Source organism: Staurois parvus, unplaced genomic scaffold (genome assembly GCF_062004578.1).
Source record: "Staurois parvus isolate SC_StPar_1 unplaced genomic scaffold, SC_StPar_1.0 ptg000696l, whole genome shotgun sequence".
NCBI lineage: Eukaryota > Metazoa > Chordata > Amphibia > Anura > Ranidae > Staurois > Staurois parvus.
In genome coordinates, this window is record NW_028318492.1 from 1,056,187 (window position 1) to 1,079,701 (window position 23,515).

Sequence of the window (23,515 nt, forward strand, 5' to 3'; positions counted from 1 at the left end):
AAGTTGTCCAGCAGAAGTGGCTTACAGTGATCCACTTTTATGTTATTATTATTATTTTTTTTAATTCTTTATAATCGCTCAAGAGCAAGTACATACGAGTAGAGAAGGTCATATCTACAAAGATGAGGCACAGTATGGGATTGAAAAATTTAAAAACCCAATTTCACAAAGAATGTAATGATCACTACACGCTGTAGGGGAGAGCAGAAACCTCCCTATTCATTGGTGAGATGAGCAAGATCTATAACAGGTCTGACATTGTGCAAGGCCTGAGTGTTTGTTTTTAATTGAATATAGGGGGAAATAAGGAAAAGGAAGAGGCGGAAAAAAAAATCAGATTGTTTGAGTGTTGAATCTCCTGCTGGTTTACGGAGTTCCTCAGCTAGCTGGGCCTTCCCTTTTGTCAGAGAAAATGTAGTCATTCCAGTGGACAGTGGTCTGCTTTTATTCGTCTATGTAAAACATTTGTGCATCAAACACAACCCACCCACTTCCCAGACAATGCTGTCCAAGGGTGTCTGTTGTTCCTCCATCCAAAGTGGAGATGCCTTAAGGCGATTCTAAAAATTCTTTGTTTCATTTTTTATTTTTTTGTAATATAATAAACATGTCTACACTTACCTACTGTGTGCAGTGGTTTTGCACAAAGCAGCCTGGATTTTCCTCTTCTTTTGTCCCCCTACTGGTGTTTCTGGCCCCTCCCTCCTGTCGGGTGCCCCCACAGCAGGCAGCTTTCTGCTCTGTGTGTCCATTCACACAAGGAACTGCGGCTTGGCACCGCTCCCTATCTCTCCTCATTGGCTGACTGGCTGTGATTGACAGCAGTGGGAGCCAATGGCTGCCGCTTGCTGTCTCTGCTAATGAGGCAGAGACTCGGGACAGCCGAGGCTGTCGTTCACATCGCTGGATTGCAATGAAGCTCAGGTAAGTGTTGAAGGGGCTGAAGGCTCTCCTGCACACAGAAGGTTTTTTACCTTTGTGGATAGAATGCATGAAGGTAAAAAACCTTCAGCCTTTACAACCACTTTAAGACAGGAAGTGTGTCACCACATTTAATGATTGACCAGCTACAGTGTGTGTGTGTGTGTGTGTGTGTGTGTGTGTGTGTGTATGAAAAAAAAAAATATATGTGTGTGTGTGTGTGTGTGTGTATGTATATGTGTATATGTGTGTATAGATATATATGGATGGATATATATGGATGTATATGGATGGATATATATATATGTATGTATATGGATGGATAGTTAGATATAGAAATGTGTGCTTAATGAAGATGCATGACTTTAATTACCCAACCTGATATTGTATCAAAGATTTTTAATCGATATCAGTACTCTAAGCTATATTGCTTTAAATTTTTCTTTGGGTTTTTTTTTTTTTTTTTAGGGGAAACAAAGTATGTCTGCACAGTGTGCGGTAAAACATACCACAGAGCATCTGGACTTAGTAAGCACCTCAAGAAGCACAGGCCTAAAGCTGATGTTCAAGATTATCATTGCACACAGTGAGTGTACTTTTGAATTTACTTCCAGGTTTTAGATTGTGATTTCACAGGTAAAACATGATGTTAGCCATAACATACCAGCTGTTCAGTATGTTATGACTAACATGTATGTTCTTCGTTCCTCCAAGACCTCCTGCTCTCTAGCTACCTTATCACTTCCTCCCATGCTTGCTTGCAGGACTTTTCCCAATTCTCTCCCATTTTATGGAATCCCCTACTCCAATCTGTCTATCTCCTGCTCTGTCTACTTTTAGACAGTCCTTGAAAACCCATCTCTTCAGAAAAGCCTACCCTGTCCTCACTCAATAATTGTGTTTTATTTTCTCTATCAGCTCATCCTCAACAGTTATTGCCTTGTGTATAACTTGACCCTCCCTCTTAGCCACCCCTGTCTAAGTTGCAAAAGCAGTTGTATGGGGGTGTATATATGCCATGTCCATGATGCTTTGCATTGTGATGTGGCAAAAATTATTCTCTTATCACATTCTGCAGGTAGTACCGTTGCCAAATGTGATCTATTCAAATGCTAGGCTCACGGTTGTGGCGCGGTATCCCCATCTAAAAAAAACAATTAAGCTCTCAAAAAAATGGCATGCAGGAGGCGGCAATATTGACTCCTGAATGTTTGCAAACCAACACACTGCGAAACGCAATCATCAGTATATTGTTTGTTTGTTTTTTGCAGACAACCACTGGATTAAAGCTGGATTTGCTGCATTGGAAATGTGTAGCCAGTTCTCTGATTCTGTTGCTCAAAACAAAGCTAGAGTGCTGCTGTTTGTTTATGCAAGTTGGTAAAAAAATGTTTTACTAAACATGGAAATTTAAATCACCGAATATATTTATTTGCATTGCTTTTTCTGGATGCAGCGATGTTGGTTTCCTATCGGCCAACACCCGGAACATGTAGTTCCGGGCGCTGGGCAGGTAGTTTCTATCTACCTTTAGCCCTGCTGCGGGCAAGTAGCAGAGCTCACCTGTCAGGTGAAGTTATTGGAGGCAGCGCTGTTGCTTATTGCTTCACACCGTGCCAACCTCTCCGCATTCCCCGGCGTGAGGTCTCCCGGGCTCTGCTTGCCCATCTACAGGCCTGGCTCGCCATCAGCTAGAGGGGAGGGAGAAGAGCAGACAAGTCCGCTCCCCTTCTTGTGTTGACCCGGAAGTGATGTTATGATGTCACTTCCGAGTCCCCATTGAGAGATTGTAATGCAATCCCCAGTGGAGCAGAGGGGAGACATCCAGGGACCTTGGATGTCTCAAAGAGAACCTGTCATCAAAAATCATCACATAGGGGACTTTGAAAAAAAAAAAAAAAATTTTTTACTTGTAAATATGAAAGTTTCGCTCAAGCACATACATTCCCCCCCTTCAAAAAATATTGAGGCCCCCACATATACGCACGTACAAACATAAAGGCACACGTGGGGCGCCTACACATGAAACCGTCAATTGCAATACACATGTTCCATATTGCCGTGCACGCCAGAATGAGAGCAATAATTCTAGCACCAGACCTCCTCTGTAATGCTAAACTGGTGACCTATAAGGAGCTTTAAAAGTGTCGATCTATAGAAAATATATGGTACTAAAGTTTGTCACCATTTAACGAGCGTGCACCAATTTAAGGTTTGATAAGTTGGATATCTATTTATTCGCTGCAACCTCATCTTTTATATTTTACAAAAAAAATAGGGTAATTTATTGATTTTTTTTTTGTTCCCTAAAATTATTTTTTACTGAAATTTTGCGGTAATATCATGCAACATAAAAAATGTAAACTACCACTATTCTATTCTCTAGGGTCTCTGCTTTTAGAAAATATATCATATTTGGGGGTTTTATGTAATCTTCAGGCCTAAAATAATTTTTTTAAACGTGTGCAAAAAACGCAAAAATGGCTCTGGCAGCAAAAGGGATAAAGTATAAACCCTGACCCACCCTTTCCTGACGAGCAGCCAATCGGTGCTCATTACACTGCAAGGTCTCTCTCCTCCCTGCTAGCCCCTGGGTGCGGTGCTGGAGACAGGCAGGGAGGGGAGGAGGAGATAAACAGCGCAATGTTAAAAATATTACACGTTGAAATTGCCATAAAGCCTCCAGACATTCCTAAAATCACCTCTGCTTTAAATATGGTTTTGGTTAATTATTTTTTTTTATCTGCACAAGTAGATTGTTATGAGGGACAATTAGATTGGGGCCCCGATTTTAGTCCCTGGACAAGTAGTTTTTTAAAAAAATTTCACGCCCCCTGGGATGTAATGTTTGGATTGAGATCTCTAGCCAAAATCTAACTCCATGTTTTCTTTCTCTGTATTATTAATTGCTGCACCTGCTGTCCGCACTATTATAAACTGTATGCAGCATCAGCTATAATGACTGAGATTTAAAGTCTGGTAACTGGTTCCATCTTTCCCTTTTTTAAATGGTTCATTTGGGCCAAGCTGGCCAAAAGAACTATTTTCTTTACTAATTGCTGTTCCTGCTGTCAATGCTGTATAAACTGTTTGTAGCATCAGCTAAATTCTGTATACAGTGTATAGTGCTGTGATCCAGCAGTGGTACAAAGAATTCCTGTCTGCTATAGGAAACTAATTGAGCAGTGCTGAGAGCTTCAGTTATTTACAAAAAGCCTAGTATTTTTATCAATGAAATACAAGGCTTTCTCGGATTGGCTGAGGTGGAGATCATGATGTAATCTGCCCACCTCCTCACTCAAGCCAATCCGAGGAAGCCTTGTATTCATTGATAAAAATACAAGGCTTCTTGTAAATGGCTAAGAAGCTCTCAGCTGTGGTGGTTTTAGAGATAATTAATTCTAAATAAATTGGGCGGTGTCCGACTCCCTTAAACAGCATATTGCAGTGCCTCCAGCCGTTAAATACGGAAAATAATTAATAATCCAATAATATGGACACCTTAATAGTTTGATCACCACACTATAATTTTCCTTGAGTTCTTTTCACCAATGTGATTTCTTATCATATACACAAAATTTCTGGATTTGATAAATAAATAATTTATTTGTGTAAAAAATATTTATATATATATTAATACAAACGAAACTACTGGTGATGAGTATTTCCTTACACACAGTCAAAGATATATCACACTACCCTCTATGGTATAAAAACACAATATATGTATCTCCCCACAATCTTAAAACAATTCTTAGAGGGATCAGTATTAAATGATTAGTGCTCCAGATATAATTTCCAATTTCCCACAGCCGTTGGGAAGGTGGAAACTATTCCTGATAAAATGCACAGCAAAACACTTCAAATATGTTGGTACACAGTATATCAGTACCCAAAAAGTTAGATCAATTATTACCCAGTTAATCTCCGTATACCATGCAAAATATATAGATATGCGCAATATGACTAACCAACACAATGAAATATGATTAAACCTCTAGTAAGTTTTAAATGTATATAAAAGTTACGATGTTTTTATACAGTTCTCACCACTCCCAGAATTGCGTTTTCTGAGGTTTTCCGGTGGGATTCATTTGGTAATAGCAAAATATTGTCTCTCGTCAGTGAGGAACAAAAATTGGGATCAGCAGCAAGAAGTCTCTTCTTTGGCGAAAGGCTTCTTCTAAAAAAAATTAGTTCTTCAAAAAGAGCAGCAGGAAGTTCTCAGCAGCTGGAAGTCTCTTCTTCTTTTTATATTTTTCAGTATTATGCAGAGGGTATTAGGCAGAGTGTAGAGTGTTAGAATCTCGAGGGTCTAGAATATATATATATATATATATATATATATATAATTTATTTATGGTACAGGTCCATTGTTCTGAAAGACCTCCCAGGGGGCTTGATGATTGGACGGTTAGAATTCTGTGTAATTTGGAAGTTCTTTACCTGTCCGCCGAGGGCAGTCAAGTACCATGGATGAAATGGTGACCTTAATGATGACTCATCTTTTAGCTGAAGTATCTCTATTGATAAAATGAGTGTGTTGATGAGGTATGAAATTGGCTTTACCCAATATCTTTTTAATAAGGTCCATATAGAGTGAAGGAAATAAGTATTTGATACCCTGCTGATTTTCAATGTTTGACCACTCACAAAGAAATGATCAGTCTAAAAATCAAATGGTAGGTGTATTGTAACACTGAGAGAATAGCAACAAAAAATACAAAAGAAATGCATGTCTAACAAATTATGCACTGATTTGCATGTTCATGAGGGAAATAAGTATTTGATCCCCTATCATTCAGCAGGATTTCTGGCTATCAGGTGTCTTTCATACAGGTAACAAGCTGAGATTAGAAGCAGTCTCTTAAAGGGAGTGCTGCTAATTTCTTTTTGTTATCTGTATAAAAGACACCTGTCCACAGGGGCAATCAAACAATCAGATTCCAAACTCTCCACCATGGCAAAGAGCTGTCCAAGGATGTCAAGGACAAGATTGTAGACCTATACAAGGCTGGAATGGGCTACCAAACTATTGCCAAGCAGCTTGGTGAGAAGGTGACAACAGTGCAATCATTCCCAAATGGAAGAAACACAAAACAACTGTCAGTCTCCCTAGGTCTGGTGCACCCTGCAAGATCTCACCTCGTGGAGTGTGACTGATCATGAGAACAGTGAGGAATCATCCCAGAACTACACGTCTTGTCAATGATCTCCAGGCAGCTGGGACCACAGTCATCAAGAAAACAATTGGTAACACACTACGCCGACAAGGATTGAAATCCTGCAATGCCCGCAAGGTCCCTCTGCTCAAGAAAGCACATGTCCAGACCCGTCTGAAGTTTGCCACTGAATATCTGAATGATGCAGAGGAGGACTGATTGAAAGTGTTGTGGTCAGATGAGACCAAAATCGAGCTCTTTGGCATCAACTCAACTCTCCGTGTTTGGAGAAGGAGGAATGTTGCCTATGACCCCAAGAACACCACCATAACTGTCAAACATGGTGGTGGAAATATTCTGCTTTGGGGGTGTTTTTCTGCTACGGGGACCGGACAACTGCACTGCATCAAAGGGACGATGGATGGGGCAATGTACCATCAAATCTTAAGTGAGAACCTTCTTCCCTCAGCCAGGGCATTGAAAATGGGTCGTAGATGGGTGTTCTAGCATGACAATGACCCAAAACACACAGCCAAGGCAACAAAGGAGTGGCTCAAGAAGAAGCACATTAAGGTCCTGGAGTGGCCTAGCCAGTCTCCAGACCTTAATCCAATTGCACATCTGTGGGCGGAGCTGAAAGTTCAAGTTGCCAAATGTCAGCCACCAAACCTTAATGACTTGGAGAGGATCTGCCAAGAGGAGTGGGCCAACATCCCTCCTGAGATGTGTACAAACCTGGTGGCCAAGTACAGAAAATGTCTGACCTGTGATTGCCAACAAAGGATTTGTCACCAAGTACTAAGTCATGTTTTGTGAAGGGGATCAAATACTTATTTCCCTCATGAACATGCAAATCAGTGCACAATTTGTTAGACATGCATTTCTTTTGAATTTTTTGTTGCTATTTTGTCTCTCAGTATTACAATACATCTACCATTCGATTTTTTTAGACTGATCATTTCTTTGTGAGTGAGCAAACATTCAAAATCAGCAGGGGATCAAATTCTTATTTCCTTCACTGTATATATTAGTAGATTTAGCGGCTCATCTTCGTGGTATGAGAGCTGTGTTTTGATGTCTGATCTTTGTCCTGAAATGGCGGATCTCCGTATAATAATTCCATAATTTGTTATGGTATTAAGTTTGATCTTGTATGCTTAATTCAAGTCCATCATGTGATATATGCCACTTCTCTCTACATCTTGATGTAGACACATGTGTTGCTGCATCTTTATTTTGATATATATTTTACCCAAATCACAAACCATCTCATATATCCTTATGACTGAATGATCTTCAGTTGAGTGTTATGCAGTAGCCAACTTTAATAAATGGACCTTGGTGTGTTAATATATACCCATGACTTTAATAATATTTAAGTTTAGATATATGCCAGACTTTTGTAATCTATTCACTGAAATCTTTCCTCATGAGCTGAGTGCAAAGTTCAGGGAGATATGGCTTTAGGAAGTCTCCAGTTAACAAGCCCTATTGTTTGGTAATTACAGTAAACATTCAGTTGGGTTTCCCTAATATGTCTGATTCACTATAATTGAGGCTGACCTTCTTGTTTTGAATAGTCAATTCGTGACATCCTGGTGAGCTTGTTTGGCAAATAAATTTCCTGCAAGGTCTCCTAAAGCTGTAGGTAAATAGAGTCCCACAATTGTGATTTTATGGTCCTTTTTGGTTGAGAATCTGCAGTTCTCAAGGCAGTGTATTTGGTTTACATTGTATGTCAAACAGGTCTCTTTCCATTCAATACTCATTGTTTAGAATGGCTTCATGGACATGTCATCTGAGGTTTCACCAACTGGTTGACACATAACAGTCAGCTTTATGATTTTCTTTTGGGGAATATTGTTTTCTTTAATAAAGAGTCCAAAAATCACTACACAGCCCAATTCGATTTTTTGTTCTGATAGCAGATGGGAAGTCCCTGTACCGCTGTCGGAACCAATGTTGCATACAGTGCCATCAGAGGCTGCAGCAGTTGGTAAAGGAAATGGTTCATGTAGGCCAGTTTGGTCCAAGCAAACTAAAGTGAAGGGAACAATGGAGTCAGGCTTTTAAATTGCATTCGTTATGAAGGAGAATACTGTCTGTTTTCAGCTTCCAACAGAGAATATGAAATATGTCCAACCTTCTTAGTTTCTGCATTAAGTTATTGTTACTGATTGTATACAGGTGTGAGAGACGTTTTTCTGAAGCTCGGGATCTGCAGCAGCACATGAATAAACACCTTGGTGTGAAGCCGTTTGAATGTGAGATTTGTGGAAAGTGCTACAGCTGGAAGAAAGATTGGTATTCCCATGTAAAATCTCATTCTGTTACAGAGCCCTACAGGTGAGGACCGTTTTTAAATTTGACATACACCTGTATTGTTCTTTCATAGTCTTATAAATTTCAGTTAGAGATTGAAATAATTATTAGTTGTGTTGCTTATTAACTGTACAGTGTATAAAATAGTATTTAAAGTCTGACTTTAGTCAATTTTTTTTTTTCTTTTTCAATCTCAAGGAACAGTACTAACAGTCAGTGTGAAGTGTTGAAATCTGAAGTCCTTTGATTTCCCACCCTGCATAATCTTCTTGTGCTGCAGGGCTTAATAAGAGGACCTGTCAGAAATGCTTGTCCAGAGTGCCAACTATGCCTGCCCTTTCCCCACTCCTCCTAAATTCACAGAAGCTGTACTTACATCTTACATGAATGAAAAGAGCTCTACATATGGAGGAGGCAGACCTTTCATTCGTTCACCAGTCCTCCATTCATACATTGTGTTACATTGATAGATGTTATAAAACAGCTTCTATGAACAGAGGAAGCATTCTTGAAGAGTGCTTAAACAGGTCCCTTAGTGGGGGGATCAGAGCACTTAAAATGTTGTCCTAAACCACAGCCAGCAGCACATGGAACACTTTTCATTGCCTGTAAGTCTTTGCGGATTTTTTTTTTTTTTTTACTAAAATTCAGCCTTTAAGGGTCTAACGCCCATACTAAAGCTCATTAACCTCCCTGGCGGTATTCCCGAGTGTAGCTCGGGGTAAAGTTTCAGCACCACAAGCGGTAACCCCGAGCTACACTTGGGATTACCCTGCAGCATTGCTTAGGGATTCCCTCCAGCACTTACCTTGTCCTGCGCTCCCGTGATGTGTCCCCTGCAGCGTCCCCGGCCATCTCCTCCAGCCGATGCCAGCATCCGTCTTCCGGGTTCTGGTCCCTGCGAGCGTTGGGACATATGGGGACGGAACCGGCGGGAGATTTGAAAATTTTAAAAAGTGACATTCACAAAATACACTAAAATCACATAGTAAAACATTACTGTATCAAACCATTTCACATACATTTTGTCCCTAGTGCTTTGTCCTGTGCCCTGCCTGCTATTTTACTGTTCTTTCTACCTGGAAAATTGGCATCCAAAAAATGTCCCTTTTAGGTCAAAAGCGGTTTTAGACCAGCTAGAGAACAGCGATAGTAAATTAGAACCACTTGCTGAATTGAGTGATAATGATTCGTGGGGAAATTCGTCATCAGACACTGAAAACGATTCTGCAACTGAACTCAGCGAACTTGGCGCTCTATTTCAAATTTCAGTGTTTTGGTTTGATTATATTATTGAATTAAATGTAATATTATGTTTTGATTATTTATTATATTATAATTTATGATTTTGTGTTTCAAGTTTTATCCTACCCGGGATGTTTACTAGACTCTTGTTCGGACAGATTTCAGTGAGTTATTCCTAAGAATTACAGGCCTACAATAAAAAAAACGACATATTTCCATGCAAAAAAAGTACCGCTTTCAGCACAGAAATATGGACATAATCAGACTGCTAGGGAAAGTACGAAAGCTCATTAACGCCTGTCTAATGTCCATACTAAAGCTCATTAATGCCTGTCTAATGCCCATACTAAAGCTATAGGAGCGTTTGGTAAGAGTTAGACATTTAGTCAAGTGTGAACAAGCCCTAAGAGTGGAGAGGGATTAGAACAGTTGTCAGGTTTTTATTGCGGTCTGTGTCCCTGTTTGGGAGATTCACTCTCTCTATTTGTCCTGTTTACTGTTATCATCGAAAGTTAAAGAAAAGCTTGTATTTTGGGTTGACATTGGACACTAATAAAGACACACCGGGATGCTATCACTTTGGAGGGATTTCCTTTCACGTACTGTTTGGCAATGTGACAAAAAATGAAGGGAAATCTCCATGGGACATCTATTGTGTAAAATAAAAGACTTATGGAAATAAGAACCCTCCCTTATTCCATCCAAAATGGGGGGAAAAAAAGTTTTGCTTTTAGTTACACTTTAACTGCTACCTTTTCCACCTTTGACTTATGATGATATGACCACTATGTTAGAGGGGTAACTCAAAACAAAGACAGCTGTGTTAATGCTAGGGACAGACTGAATCATATACTGTATGTCATGCATTTTAAGGAAATTACTTCATATTTAGCATGGGCCAATCTGAGGTGTAAATCATGTTTTGTTAAACTCCTTTTTAATTATTTTAGATGTAATATTTGTGGCAAGGAATTCTTTGAGAAATCACTATACAGAAGGCACGTGAATAAGGCTACCCATGGCAAGAAAGGAAGAATAAAGAGAAACATTGAACGTGTTTGTACCCACTGCGGTAAAGTTTTTTCACAGCTTAGAGAGTTCAGAAGACATGTGAACAACCATGAAGGTAAGCATGCAATTTTTGCACCTAAAAGTCTTTAAATGAGAAAAAAAGACTTCTCCATACAGGTTTTTTTTTTATTCTAAACACTATACTAGGCAATCATTCTGGAAATTATTTGCTGTTCTTGAGATCCTGCTGCCTCTCCATGACCTACTCTCTGATTTCTCTTTCCCACTCTAGCCTTGATCAGTTTAACCTTTTTCCTCCTGTACATGATTAAAGTAGAAGTTCACTTAAAACCTAACTAAAAAAGAAATTGCTATACATACCTTTAATGAAGCCGATCCAGTCCGGTCTCCAGCAGCGTATGCTATGTGCAGGAGAGAACCGACAAAAGCTGTGATATCCCTGGGATGTGACGTCACCCATAGACTTACTATGGAACTTCCATTGTCGGCTGCCTCTCCTACACACACCTACACACTGAAGATGCCGCTGACATCTCAGCATGGGACCGGAACAGCTGCAGAACAGGTAAGTATAACGATTTATTCTTTACAGGGCTAGATGGATTAGTTGTAGAATGTGGCTGCAAGTAGGTTTAGCGTTGGTTAGGTTTTCAGTGAACGTCTACTTTAACTGTTTTCTGCTTTCTCTGTCTCCCCAGTACTTGATCAGCTCATTCTCTCCCTCCTCTGCTTTCCTCCCTTGTTAGTTTCTACACTGCCTGCTGTAAATTCCAGTTTTTCATGATCAGCTTTTACCCCTCTCTCCGTTGCAATGCTTTGCAATTAACTTCCACTAGGGATGCAAATTTCGGTGGCCAAAATGTTTTGGCCGGTATGAAAATAAGCACTGATACAGGTGCTGAAAATAACCCCGCCGCTTGCCACCCGCCGCTGCTCGGTGGTTCTTAGCCTTACCTGAGAAACCAACAAACGATCCCAGCGCTGGGCATGAGTGAAGGAAAGATGGCCTCCACTCATCTCTATGCTCTTGGAGGACCAGAGCGATGTCCCTTTCGGTTCCGGTGCCTTGTAAACAAGGCCTTTTTTTTTTTTTAAAGCACTAGATCAGTGCTTTACATTGTAGAGGAGAGATGTGGGGTCTTATTGACCCCATATCTCTCCATAAAGAGGACCTGTTGCTACTTATTTCTATCACAAGGGATGCATGCATTCCTTGTGATAGGAATAAAAGTGAATACAATTTTTTTTAAAGAGACAGTGTAAAAAAAAAAAGAAAATTTAAATAAATAAAAAAAGTAGTGGTGAACACATATGTAGGCCACGCCCACATATGTAAACTGTTCAAACCACACATTTGAGGTATCGCCACAAATGTCAGAGCAAGAGCAAAATTCTAGTACTAGACCTCCTCTGTAACATTACACTGGTAACCTATAGACATTTTTAAAGCGTCACCCATGGAGATTATTAAGTACCGTAGTTTGACACCATTCCACGAGCATGTGCAATTTTAAAGCATGGCATGTTGGGTATCTATTTACTCGTAACATCTTTCAGAATTTTGTTTTCTTTAAATGGAGTATATATTGTTTTATTTTAATTCATTAAAGTGTATTTTTTTCCCCAAAAATTGAATTTGAAAAATATATTCATTTTTAAAAACTGTCCATTTTGGTTTGGTTTTTGGCCAAATGCATCCAGAATTTTCATTTTGGTGCACCACTAGCTTTCACCTATGATCAGTTCTTGTAAAGTGACTCACAAGACCTATAACTTATATGTGCAATAAACTATATAACCTAAAGAAATACGGGTGCCCATGCATCCCCTCAGATATGTCACTAGGCCTTATGAATAAAATGCCCTATATATAAGGCATTTTATTGCACACACATTCTGACACTCCTCTGCACCCCTGCACTTTATTTGTCTATAAAGACATCCATTGCTGTGGTAGGCCAATAGCAGGCCTTGGTGCCATGGAGCCAGCCTAGAATTAAACCAGGAAATGTCAGAAATCTGGGTAAATGTGAGGTAATAACATGCACTTTGAATGTTTGTTTTTGTTCCACTAATCATTCCTTACATTTAATTTTAGAGGCTGGAGATTACCTTCCAAATGTATTGCATGATTTAAAATGCATTTGTTGATTATAGTGGAACTTAAGTCAAAAAATGAAGTCCTGCTAGGTCACTTCATACTGGCCACTTCTGCAGGTATAACTATGTAAAACATTAAAAATATTGCCTATACAGTTTAAAATCCAATAATACACTAATTCAACCTATTCTGCATATGCTCAGTTGCTGTCTATTTTCGGCACTGTACCAAATGTGTAGAGGCTGATCTGCTGACAGCCTAAATATTTACTGCTGTTTTAGAGGTTCTGGGCTTCAGTAAAATGGCAGCCTCCAGCAAGAAGAAACAGGAGCAATGCTGAAGGCAATTTACAGCACACACTAATTTTGGTGGCGTAATTATTATGGAGTGTGTGTTCCTTCCTAAAGAATGTTTTTTTTTTTAATTAAGCTGTTATGGGTAAAGTTCTGCTTTATAGGCAAGCATGACTTACTGTAGTGCATAGATGCTAATGCATCATTTTATTTGTTTGTTAAATGGAGCCCTTTTTTTTTTTTTTTTCTTTTAAGGTGTGAAGCCGTTTGAATGCCTAACATGTGGAGTGGCATGGGCAGATGCCCGCTCTTTAAAGCGTCATGTAAGAACACACACAGGGGAACGGCCCTATGTTTGTCCTGTTTGCAATGAAGCCTACATTGATGCCCGCAATCTACGCAAGCACATGACAAAGTACCATAGCAACTATATACCCTGCAAAATTATGCTGGAGAAAGACAGTCTACAGTTTCACCACCAAGGAACTCAAGTGGAACATGCGGTCAGCTTTGTACCAAATGAAATAGTAGAGGCACAGTCAGAGATAACAAGTGAAGATAATGAAACTGTATTAATAGCTGGGGATGTAGTGGATTCAGTAGAAGCAGGTACTACAGCCCAGGATTGTTCTGCTGTGTCTTCACTTTCTGACCAAAGCATCATGCAGGTGGTCAACTATGTGCTGTCTCAACAACAGGGGCCTAAACTTGAAGTGAATGATCAACTAGAGACTGTGGAAGTAGAGGTTGACCATGTTTCTGAGGTCCTATGACACCGCAATGTATAGTAAGAGTTTGCTGTATATGCTGTAGCACTTAATATTCTCTCCATGCAATGAAGTATGCGACCCATAAGTGTATTCAAGACTTTAATGGTTTGCTTGCTTATGTTGTGTACTTGCATATATTCCAGTTTACAAAGTTATTCTTACAGTTCACAATTCCAGTACAAGTTGTAATATTTCTTTGGGTAGTTTAGAATTAGAGCCTCTGTTTGTCAGACTCGATAAAATAAATGTCATTTCCATTTCTTTTCATTTCGGTTTGTGAAATTGTCTTTTAACACCTTCTGGTCCTTCAGTTCTTTTGTGAAACTCCAGAAAGAAATATACTAGCTTGGTAAAGACGGGAAAGGAAGGTTGGGTCAATTTTCAGTAAATGAGTAATAGGATTTTTGTACTCCCTGTAAAAGCCTGTTCTTGAAGTCCATTGAGAGGCACAGGAATTTAGATATTGTCTATTTGTACTGTTGTCTGTAGGAGAATCGAACAATGGCTAACCTAAAGCGACTGTAACTTTTTTTTTTTTTTTTTATTATTTTAAATAACAAACCGGTTATACTTACCTGCTCTGTGCAAGGATTTTGCACAGAGCAGCCCCGATTCCCCTCTTCTGGGGTCCCCTGCCTGCACTACTAGTTATTGTTAGAGTACAGACTCTTTATTGGCTGGTCCGCAATGATACGTTTTGGATTCACATTATCATGACACAGTCATGCCATAAATGTACGCTGAGTGTACATAAATAATGACTGGCAAGGGGGGCTGTGTTTGTTGGGGTTTTTTTTTTTTTTTTTTTTTAACTTCTGAATTAAAAATTGTAGGCTAGTCCCAAGATATTCTCGCTTCTTTATCCAGCATGTCTCAGTTTGTAGCAAGTAGCACCAAGAGGGTGAACATAAACCGGGGATTGGGGATTGTACCCCTCAAGAAAAGGATTTGACCGTGAATACAAAATTAAATTTTCCCTTTTCATGTGCTATCCTGGAAGATGAAGGCTCCACCCACCTAAAACAGGAAACACATTATCCACAATCAAATAAAAACAGCCCGGTCACCTAGTGTTCTCAGTATTTGTGGTTCCTTCAGCCTAGCAGGAACATCAGAATGGTTTGTTATTTTTTTCCTCAGGCCTACGTGCTAGTTGCAGGAGCCTCCTAGTATATGCTTACCCGTGATTCCAGAAACAGTGGACTTGGAGGGGCTGCATATCTGGGGTTTTCTAGACTATGTTTGTAAGTATCCTAGTTGTAGGACCTTCCCTCCCCAATACCTTCTTGAGTTTTCCCCAAGGTTCCTTCTCCGCTAGAGGAGAAGCAGCTATCCCCATGGGTGCCAATGCTCCAGTGGAGCCCTCTCTTACTCGCTTTTGGTCAAGCTCCAAGTCCTTGGTTTCTGGCTCAGCTCCTGATGTTTGCTGCTGATTGGTATGGATGGATCATGGCTGCTGGTTTCCTCAAAGCTTTTGGAGGGAAAACCGCATGGTTGGGGCAGGCCCATACTTCACCCCCCATGTATCAGTGAGGCTGGAGTAGAGGCATCAAGAGTCCCTGACTATGTCCAGTTGGGGGATGCAGATCTGCTGAGCCAGGTGAACTATGGTGCATAGGTCAGCACAGTTTTTGTGATGTAGTTTTTTACTGCCTGCAGTGACCCAGGAATCCCTATGGGGGGAAAATATAAGCGTTTTTCCTTACAGCCCTTGATAACCAAAGACTGTCCTGGTGCTATTATGCTACACAGACAGTGCAAGACTCCCAATCAACAATAATCTACTGCTTCAGGGCCCTATCCTACACCCCTAAGGCCACTGCATGGCTTAGTGGTTATTCAGTAATTCATGTCTTTCTTTTGTACACGGTTGGACAAGGACAGTATTCTTAGGACCGTGTTGCAAGTAGATATTTAGGCTTCACGAAATCCCATTATATGTTTACCCCTGACTGGTTACTTGTTATAATAGATCTGAAGATCTGAATGCCTAAGCTACAGGCTTAGTATTTGTTTGAAAACATATAAGGAGTCACCAATACCTAAGACCGGAACTAAAGCCATACTATTGTATCTTAAGCAATCCAAATGATAGGGAAAAAGTAAAATAGCCTTTTGGTACTATTCACAGGACCCAAGTCAGTTGCTTGGTTGTCTAAAAACATCAAATGCAGGTGGATCACATTCACCACTTCAGGGCACACTGTACATCATTTTAAAAGTAGCACCTCCCACTGGATTTGGGTCAGTTCATAGGTCTTTGGCCTCCGCATTGACAAGAGAATAAGGGGTTTTGCCTCAACAACTCTACAGAGTTTCCACCTTGTCCAATTTTCATACGGTGTTCTGACACATTCTGATTGCCCTGCTGTCCTTTCAGGACTAAGCCTTGTGGAATAGTTTCTGAAAGCAATAGCCTCTCATGTGCTCTCTGGAAGATGAAATGGGAAAACAAGAGTTAGTTACCTGGTAACTCCATTTGCATGAATCTTCTAGGACAGCATGGATTCCCACCCTTTTTTCTGGGTTGTATTGCGTTATAATGTTATTTGATTAGTTACCTTCTGTTCTACCTTACTACTGCGGACACTATGTGACTGGGTGCTTTTTATTTGTTTGTGGATGATGTATTTCCTGTTTTAGGTGGAGGGAGCGTCTCTCTCATGTGCTGTCCTGGAAGATTCATGGAAATGGAGTTACCAGGTAACTAACTTGTTTTTTTTTCTTCTTGGTCATTAAAGTAGAAACTTTTTTTTCACTTTGGATAGCGTAAGGGAGGGTTTTAAGTCCTGTAAGTTTTTTTTTGTTTTTTTGGCCAACTGTGCCCCATTGGGGAGATTTCCCTTCACTTCCTGTCCCATAGCCAAAATAAAAAGCAAGAAGAAATCCCTCTAAAATGAAGGAATCCCAGGGTGTCACCGAGGTCACCAGAACTAGTTTCCCCAGATATCCCCTCTATTACTTTTCTAGAGTCAACCTAATTTTGGGATTTTCTTTTACGTTTAACTTTCAATGCTAGTAGTAAACATGACAAATAGGGTGAATCTCCCCAATGGGAGCACAGACGGCAATAACAACTTATAGGTATTCTAATCCCCCTCCTCTCTACCCAAAACTAAACAAAACATTTTTTTCTTTAAATTGGTTGATAGTTACACTTTAAGGGGCACAGGAATTCAGATATTGTTGGGATATCCAAATGCAGTCCAACAGAGGGGTGAACAACATATCGTATCAATCACTAACATGCACAGAACTGTCTGAGAGCTGCCCAATAACCCCGATATGATGAGACCAAGCTCTATAGGGTAAACCTGCCAAACATCATCAGAGGGAAGACATGGAAAAATCAACCTAATACTCAGACCTAAAAGAAGGTTACCACCAGAGAAAACCACACCACATGGAAAACAACAAACAAACCACAAATAACTAGAAAGTGATTAACCAAAAACCTACCTAACAAAAAAGGTGACCCAGAACCAGTTCCTGAAGGGCATAGAAGACCCACACCATGCTGTGGTCAACAGAAAAAAGGAGGGAATCCCTGGGAAAAAAAAAAACAGGTCCCAGGAAGGGACCTAGGATCACACAGATCCAGATGAGAAAGACCATCTGGTCTAGGCAGAAGGTCCCAAGGCTCTTTCATTCCTGACCCCCTAGGATAAAGGGGAGGAGGACTAATCACACTAGGCAAGATTTAATGGGGGGAAATACTGTATCAGCAAATGCACCACAGCTCTCATAAGTTGTGAAGTGACTCTTGAAAGCCCCAGAGAAATCAGGAGTTTGATCTCTCAAGGTCAATGTGACTGAAGTGGTCAGGTGCATTGGAAGCGCCCCCCAAAGGTAGGCAGGAAAAAAGGTGAGACATTTCCTTCAGACTGGTAAGATTGAAATCACCAAATAGAAGTGAGGATGAAGTTAAGACATTTACTGAAACTGGAGAACCAATCTGCTTCTGTTTTATAGAGTGATTAAGTGATTAGGCTCTGTTCATACTAGTGCGACTCCAAAGTTATGTGACATTGATGCGAGTTTTTTTTTACATTGTCTAGCACTCAAGTCGCATCAAAGTAGTGCAGTAACCTTTTCAAAGTCACTGCGACTTTAATTTGCATAGATTTGAATAAGCTCCTTTGAAATCAATGGGCTGTGACTTGTCATGCGACTTTGTGTACAAAGTCACATGACAAGTTGCACAAGTGTAAGCGGAGCTTTATTGTCAAAGCTTAATTGAACAAGCTGAAGTTAGAAGCTGTTTGGCTGAATGGATTGGATATGCACAGCTGCACCAGATTCTGTGTGCTCCAGTTTTAGTAAATCTCCCCCAAAGAGAATTCTGCTGGAGGACCACCCTACCTAACCCTGACCACAAGCGTTGGGTCTAGGAAAGCTCCATATCATTGAAGCATCAGTAGCCATGGAGCAAGAGCCAGAAACTTTAACAAAATTATTAAGGGCTTTTGTGATCAGGGACGAACAGCATAAGGCATACAAAGAACTCTCCTCAAGAGGCTGTGGGTTTGCCAATGAAGGAGGATCGAATCCTAAGTGGACAGGTCCCATAAAGTAAACAAGACCTATTCCCTGGAATTCACATAGTCTCTTTAGAATTCTGTCTGTGCCTCCACACAACAAATGTCGGTGCCTGCAACAAATACATGTACCCATCTGATACAGGCACATGAATTTGCTGCATAGGGGTATGGTGAGTGGCTGCACTGAGATCATACTGAGTTTCCATACTGAGCTGGCTTCAAAGCAACCTAGGAACCTTTTGTGGGAAGCTATCATATGTCTGGATCTTGGAGTACCATGTGTGGACCTCCCTAGACTGCATGTTATGGTCTTTGGGCACTTGGTGCCACATAGTGTGCTTTGTAGTCTCTGTTCTGGTAAACGGTAGCTGAAGCACTCTTTCCTGGTCCAGGGCCCATGACATTGCCTCAGTGCTTGCCCTGTCTCTCTTAAAATTGACGAAGTGCATTGGTCAGCCAGGGAAAGCATTGGCTTCTACTTCATTTACTTAGGTTGCTGTGTGCTATTATTCCCTGTTACAGTTGTTTTGTCATGAAAGAGGTTAATGCTGTTGCACTAAGCACTAATGTGACCCACTGGATGGAGTGTTGCATGCTTCCTTTCCTGCCATACAGCATCTTGCTGCTACTCTTGAGTGCAGAACCATGTGGAACTTTTGATCTTAAAGACTTTCCTACTGCCCACCCTGATCACCTTCAGCCATATGACTCTCAAATGCTACTAGCTGTCCAGGTTTTCTTAGTACCTGAGGTATTTCCTTTTTCTGTATATTTTGCCTTCCTGCCAAGCAGTCACAATATATCTGATTCCAGACACAGGAGGACACTCCTGCTGTACTGGGTGCCCAAACACATTCTAATATCTGAGGCTGTTTATAGTGGTGCTGACAACTGAAGCCTGGAATCCTGTTTTTCTCTGCTCTTAGTCTGTTCCATCCTCCGAGTTCTCTCTGGCTCTTTTGGTTGTGGCTGAACTCTCACTTTTTTGCAGGTTTTATCAGGATCAGGCAAGACTTTGACTCAAGTCACCAAGTTATTTGCTGACTCTGATTGCAGAGGCCACAAGCATGCTCCTGTGTCCTCTCCTACAAATCCTATATCTGAATTGCCTGTGGCCTTAGCAACTAGCAGGCTATAAGAGGCAGAAATTTTTTCTGATTTTGAGTCACTCCAGCCACTGACTGATAAGTATACTCCTTGAGAAGTTGCAGTATTCTGGTATTACTCCCAAATTAAAGTAAACTTTTTGGCTCTTATGGATGAAGTGTGCACCACTCTGAAACTAGAGGATCGTCCTGTTACTTCTGCCAGGGCTGTATCCAGTCTTGGGTTGTTTAAAACTCCTTAGGCCGCCAAGACCTTCCTTTGCACCCGCGTTTCCATTCATTTCGCTGTGCAGATTGGAAATATCCAGATAAACTGCTTGCTCCCCCTAAGCACTTTTTAGCCTTGTATTAGTTTAGGGAGGAATAAACATGTGCAATTTTGTTTTGTTTGGAATTGAAATTCAGATGAAATTTTCATTATTTGGGGATTCAGATTACTGAAACACAATAGTAACGAATTTCAATGAATCCAAAATAGGTTATAAGGAGACGAATTACCTAAATTTGAAATGGAAACCTATTGCAATAAATATAAGGCATAAAAGTGAAATAGGATGACTCCTACTTGGGCTGCCTTATAGTATAAAACTGAAGAGAATAGAATAGAAGAGAAAACTAAATAGAATAATATAGCAGGCCTCAAAATTTCCAAAATGAGGGGCGGGGGGGGGGGGGTTGGGGCGGGGGGGGGGGGGGTTGGGGTGGGCATGAGCAAGCGTGGCCCAGGCAGGGTCCCCATCAGGGGGAGACAGAGGAGGAGAAGGAGGCAGAGTCTGTGTGTGCAGATGTTGGAGGACCTTTTTCTCCCCCAGACACCATAACCCACTCAGACAGTGTGGAGAGCGGCTATACCCCTCTAGCTTCTGTTCTCTACAGCCACTGGCAGCCTGACATAATGAGTGAGATGGTGGAAAGCAACTTGTACGGGAGTCGGGCTGTATCTGCTCCGCCTCCTGTCCTGTCTTCATTGTCCTCCTAGCCCCTCCCTCACTCTGCTTCTTGTCCTATTCAAGACTCTGCCTCCCATTTGCGTCCACCCAATCCCACCCACACTCCAGCCACCTGTATGTAATGCGGTGTGAGAGGAGTTCTATGGGAAGGTGGGCTACAGTTTTGAAACAATATGGGCTAGTTGCCACAGCCCTGGGGGAGACCAGCCTGTAGGGCGGGAGGCATAATTGGCGTGTGAACCTTTCTGCACTCAGAACAGCACCCCTCTACCCACCAATAGGGCACTTTGGTTAAAGCCTGGACTGCAAAACCCTTGTGTTTGATCACTATGGCCTTTGAAGGACAGCGACACTAGTTCTACTGGTGGCAAGAACACCCATCTTCCTCTTCAGAAGAAGCCTATAGAACAGACTTCAAAGTCTTCTCCCACTTTATCTGTTTAACATCACTTTTGTTTCTGCACTCAACCTCCACATTGAAACTTGTGGATCCCCATGCAGTTGCAAGTTCTGGCATTCAGGCTGCCAAATACTAAGATATACGAAAGGAAAAGCACCTTTAAGTGCAGAAGCCAAAGGAATTTTATTGAGATACAGATTAAAAATGTCGGCAAGATGGTCAACCACTGAGAACGAGTGGTTTTATCATGCCGATAGGCACCTTTTACAAGATGCATACGTGTGACTGTTTTTTAATCTGAATCATAAAAAAATTAATTTGGCTGCTGCACTTAGAAGCACTTTTCCTTTCTTATATATTGCTGCCTTTTGATTAAAATATGGGATATTATCTCAAGAGTACATAAGAGGCCCTCCCTATCAGTGTGCCCTTTACATTTATTTTATATGTCAAATACTAAGGCACATCTTTCTCTGCATGAAGGTATTCCTACACTTTTCAGAGTGGGGAGATGTTTAACATTTGTGGAAGCTTGCATCATAGGAGTGAGCGGTAAGTTGCAATATATCTAATTTTTGTTCTAGGGTTTAGTTATCTTTTAGAGCAGGGGTTTCCAAGCATTCCAAACAAACGGCTAGTTTACTGTCCTAAAAACATTTGTGGGACCATTGTTTGGCCAGTGTCCAGGCCTGGTATGAGTGAAAGTAAACAATACCTCAGCTGTGGTGTTCAGTTGCATAGTGCATGTGGTCAGTAAGAGGAGGAAAAGTTTCCCGTCATTGGTATTACCAGGAGTTGTTGGTGTCAGTGTGTGAAATAGAGCACCATTATTGATATTAGTGGGAGGAATAGTGTCCCATTGTTGCTAGCAGTTGGGGAAATATGCCCCACTGTTAGTGTCCATGTTAGGAATAGTGACTCGAATCAGTGGGAGTATTTTTGCCCCAAGGGTTGGTTAAAGGCTAGGAAAGGGCCAAATCCGGCCCTTGGGCCACAAGTTGGAGACAGCTATTTTAGAGCATCATGTTTGTCTTAAAAGTGAATCTGTGACGATAGAAAAATATGAGAGATGCCATTGCCAATCTTTCCTTTTAAAAATATTAGTTCCCTGGCTATTATGCAGATACACTAGCTTTCTGATTCATTTTCTTGGGACAGACCTAGGAATAAGGAAGTCTGCAACTGGTTTCAAACATGTCTGTGAATCAAGAGTATTTAAGCCAGGCCACTAGCAATTTCAGAAGCAGATCGCCAATGGCAGTCCCATTTTTCTCTCAGGACAGATTTTCTTTGTGCCAATTCACACTGACCTGCTGCAGTAATGATCAGTAAAATGTGTGTTTTACTATACATTACACCAAAATACAATGCTGTGTGTTAGGCTATTTTCTCTCTAGGTCAAATGTTATTTTTCATACAGAATAGGTTGAATCAAGAGAATACTACAATATGGTCACTAGCTGGAGCTGACGATCATAGTAATTACTTATTGTAATGATTATCAGCTCTATTTAGTAGTCATAATGCAGTAATTTCCTGATTCATTCAGTATGAACAATGATATTTAACCTGGAGATAAAAAAAACTCCCCATAACATGCAAATGTCTTAACCCCAACAAAAAAATAAATAAAAAACACTGTTCTAGCCCTTATCCACTGTAGATTTTTCTTGTGTCTCTGTTGGAAAGCTTTTCTTCCCCTCCATAACCTGTCTAGGAAACACACAAAACCTGAGAGGATCTAACCATTCACTAGTTTAACCAAAACAAAAACGAAGTTTGGGTTAAACTGGGCTTCATGAGTACATAGGGCAAAGGCTAGAGGATGCTCTTTGACCAGACCTGGGCATTTTCTGGTCCCCAGGCAACAAGCCAACACTTTCGCTGTCCCTGTCCAGCCTGCCTTAGATCAATTGGAAATCAGAACCAAATGTAAATGCACACAACACAGCTGCATTGTTTTAATTTTAAAAGGTGACTTTTTTTTGTGTGCATGCCTACATACCTTCACAGTAATGTGTTGGAGAACAGGTCTACAAGAGATGGCAGCAGCTGAACTTCTGTCTCCCAGACCATGTGACACTGCCCCATGGCTCAGATAGGAGTGTGGGTTCCCTGGATCCAGGCCAGCCAGTCAAGAAATGTCAGCAGCTGTGCATTCGCCCCTTGCTGGTCCACCAGTCGCCAAGATGGTGTTGGTTATACTTTTGCCCTTTCCAAACAGCTCTGTCCCTTGAACGACTGGGGTGGATCAAGGGAGGTGGGCCACAAGGATATGATGGTGTTGCCAGGTCCTTCTCTTCATGCCACAACTTCCCTGCTCACAGCCTATGCCCCCACTAGTCGACCTTAAATGACATCACATGCCCAGGATGTGTAGAACAGTAGAAGGAATACTCTTTCTCTCGGGGTTCCCTGCTCTACTGACTATGTATGTTTGGGCCAAAGAGGTGCTAGCTTACCATTTTACATAGGGTTGATTCTCCTATATGGGTTTGTATTTTACGGGGGATATTATATCTAGTTATGTTCACCCATTAACCTAGGATATCTAATTAAGCAGAATTAAGTTCAGCCCTCCACAACAGTCCCAATTTCTTATGTGGTCCCTTGAGAGATGGCAGGTTCACCCCTGCACTAGACAAAACAAAGAAAGCAGAATTTCTCATTCA

The 23,515-nt window shown here is 41.0% G+C and overlaps 1 protein-coding gene across 1 annotated transcript in view; it reads left to right on the forward strand.

The window, feature by feature from the left end:
• Positions 1-14,113, forward strand: part of ZBTB11 (zinc finger and BTB domain containing 11) — a 48,015-nt gene extending 33,902 nt beyond the window's left edge. The window contains exons 8-11 of the mRNA XM_089652908.1: positions 1,390-1,507; positions 8,271-8,429; positions 10,601-10,776; positions 13,332-14,113. Coding sequence (XP_089509034.1) covers positions 1,390-1,507; positions 8,271-8,429; positions 10,601-10,776; positions 13,332-13,849 — 971 coding nt within the window. The 3' untranslated portion in view covers positions 13,850-14,113. The remainder of the gene's footprint in view (positions 1-1,389; positions 1,508-8,270; positions 8,430-10,600; positions 10,777-13,331) is intronic.
• Positions 14,114-23,515: the final 9,402 nt, after the last annotated feature.